Source organism: Limulus polyphemus, unplaced genomic scaffold (genome assembly GCF_000517525.1).
Source record: "Limulus polyphemus unplaced genomic scaffold, Limulus_polyphemus-2.1.2 Scaffold598, whole genome shotgun sequence".
Classification (NCBI taxonomy): domain Eukaryota; kingdom Metazoa; phylum Arthropoda; class Merostomata; order Xiphosura; family Limulidae; genus Limulus; species Limulus polyphemus.
In genome coordinates, this window is record NW_013666208.1 from 384,678 (window position 1) to 387,036 (window position 2,359).

At 28.6% G+C, this 2,359-nt stretch overlaps 1 protein-coding gene across 3 annotated transcripts in view; it reads right to left on the reverse strand.

Moving 5' to 3' along the window:
- Positions 1–2,359, reverse strand: part of LOC106459370 — a 94,908-nt gene that overhangs the window by 32,673 nt on the left and 59,876 nt on the right. For all 3 annotated transcript variants that reach the window (XM_022385841.1, XM_022385843.1, XM_022385842.1), the window contains exon 7: positions 497–553. In XM_022385841.1, coding sequence (XP_022241549.1) covers positions 497–553 — 57 coding nt within the window. The remainder of the gene's footprint in view (positions 1–496; positions 554–2,359) is intronic.

Sequence of the window (2,359 nt, forward strand, 5' to 3'; positions counted from 1 at the left end):
GCTCTCGTGTCTGTTGACCAGTGTATCAGTAAACGCTCTCGTGTCTGTTGACCAGTGTATCAGTAAACGCTCTCGTGTCTGTTGATCAGTGTATCAGTAAACACTCTCGTGTTTGTTGATTATTAGTAAACACTTTTTTGTCTATTAATTAGCAAAAATTGATATTTATTATTAGAACACCCTTTGAAGTGCATTTATTTTCAAACAACTTGGTGTTTGTGTATCAGAAAAAACTTGTTTTAGTACACCTTTTATAGTTTATTAGAACACTGATGTTTATTAACAAGTAGAACAACCATTATTTATTTTAGTACACTTTATGGTATTTAGTTATGAATATTTTTTTTATTAGACCTTTTTGTACTTTTCTGGCACACCTTTTTTTTTATTTGTATCAGACTATCCTTTATCTATGAGCATATGTAAATTTCAGAGTCTTACACAATAACAAGAGAAAGGAAAAATTTGAAAAGTCAAAGATAAAAATTAGGCTTACCAATTCTAATTTCAGGCCTAATTTCTCTAGAATCCCATGTGCTTGTTGGGCTTTTTTCTAAATATACAGAAGATAGTACTAAAGTACAGTAATAATATTTATTTCAAAATATTGTAAGATTTTTCACCATACTTATCTAATTCTACCTCATCATAACTTTTAGTAGTTTAAAACCTTTTTGAATGTAGTAACTATTTTCCCTACAGCTGTTGTATTTAATAGTGTACAGTGCAGAACAACAAAATGAAGAAATTAATTTTTTTTGTTGTTTTTTTATTTTTTTATTTGATATTTCTTCACTTGTATAATGCCAGTATCAAAGCTATGTTGTCTGGCAAGTATCATTTCAAGTTTTCAAATGCTAAATTTTTAACATAATACCACTGTTTGCTACTTTTAAAACTGGGTCTATAAAATCCTCAAACCATTTTTATAACCCTAAAAATATTTATCTAAGAAGCTTTTAACACACAACTATGTACCGAGTTATAACAGTTTTTTTTTTTGTAGCTAATATTATCTGTATAAAAGTGATTACACAAGTTACAAAAACACTGATAATACCATTTCTTTTAAAATGGTTGCAATGAATACAATTGGATACAACTTACATCAAAAGATTTGGTATTTCTATTACAATATAAATTTTTTCACCTGATAATCAACCACACAAAATTACGCTATTAATTGTAAAAAGTAAATTTCGTGTTAAATTTATTTTTTCAAGCTTATCATAACAATAGATATTATAATTCATGATGCGTTTTAAAAATATTTCTCAACTATGAAAACAGTCAAACACAAAAAACAACACAAACTGGTTTTAATACTGAATGTCCGAGGTTAATAGCCTTGCCTCAACTTTACACAGATTTCATACTGAACCACTGCACTGTTGTTAAAAGGAAGTTCTTACTGTAAGCTTCTCAAACAGTTACACAAACATGCACGTGAACAGTTCATCAACCTGTATTTAGTATACACCACTGATTAATCACCATGACTTCTAACAAAAACAAAATCAAAGATTCACTTTACTGGAGAACTGTCAGGCAACAAGTTTAAACACCAAAGTTCAAAGCTTTAAAAACAAAAAAAAAGTGAAATATAAAGAAAATTCATTTTATGTCTTGATAGTTACACTGAAACAAAAACATCATGCAAGGTGTAATAAAACTACAAAACTTCAAATAACATCCATTAACTAGAAACAACGGCACAAAAAAAAAGTCATTGTACTAAAAGTGCCTATATAATATGATCACTTCATAAGCTTACTGCAGTTTATATTAATACTGTACCATAAATTATGCGAGTACAAAAAATTGTCGTAATATACTCTTCGACTACCATTTACTTTGATACTCTCACTTTATCTTGTAACCAAGTTTATCAACAATCTATGTCTACCATTTACTTTGATGTACTAACATTATCCTGTAACCAAGTTTACCAACAATCTATGTCTACCATTTACTTTGATGTACTAACATTATCCTGTAACCAAATTTATCAACAATCTGGGTTACAGGATAATGTTAGTACATCAAAGTAAATGGTAGATTCATAGATTGTTGGTAAACGGTTACAGGATAATGTTAGTACATCAAAGTAAATGGTAGAAAATTTTACCAACAATCTATGTCTATCATTTACTTTGATTTACTAACATTATCCTGTAACCAAGTTTACCAACAATCTATGTCTATCATTTACTTTGATTTACTAACATTATCCTGTAACCAAGTTTATCAACAATCTATGTCTACCATTTACTTTAATGTACTAACATTATCCTGTAACCAAGTTTACCAACAATCTATGTCTATCATTTCCTTTGATGTACTAACATTATTCTGTAAC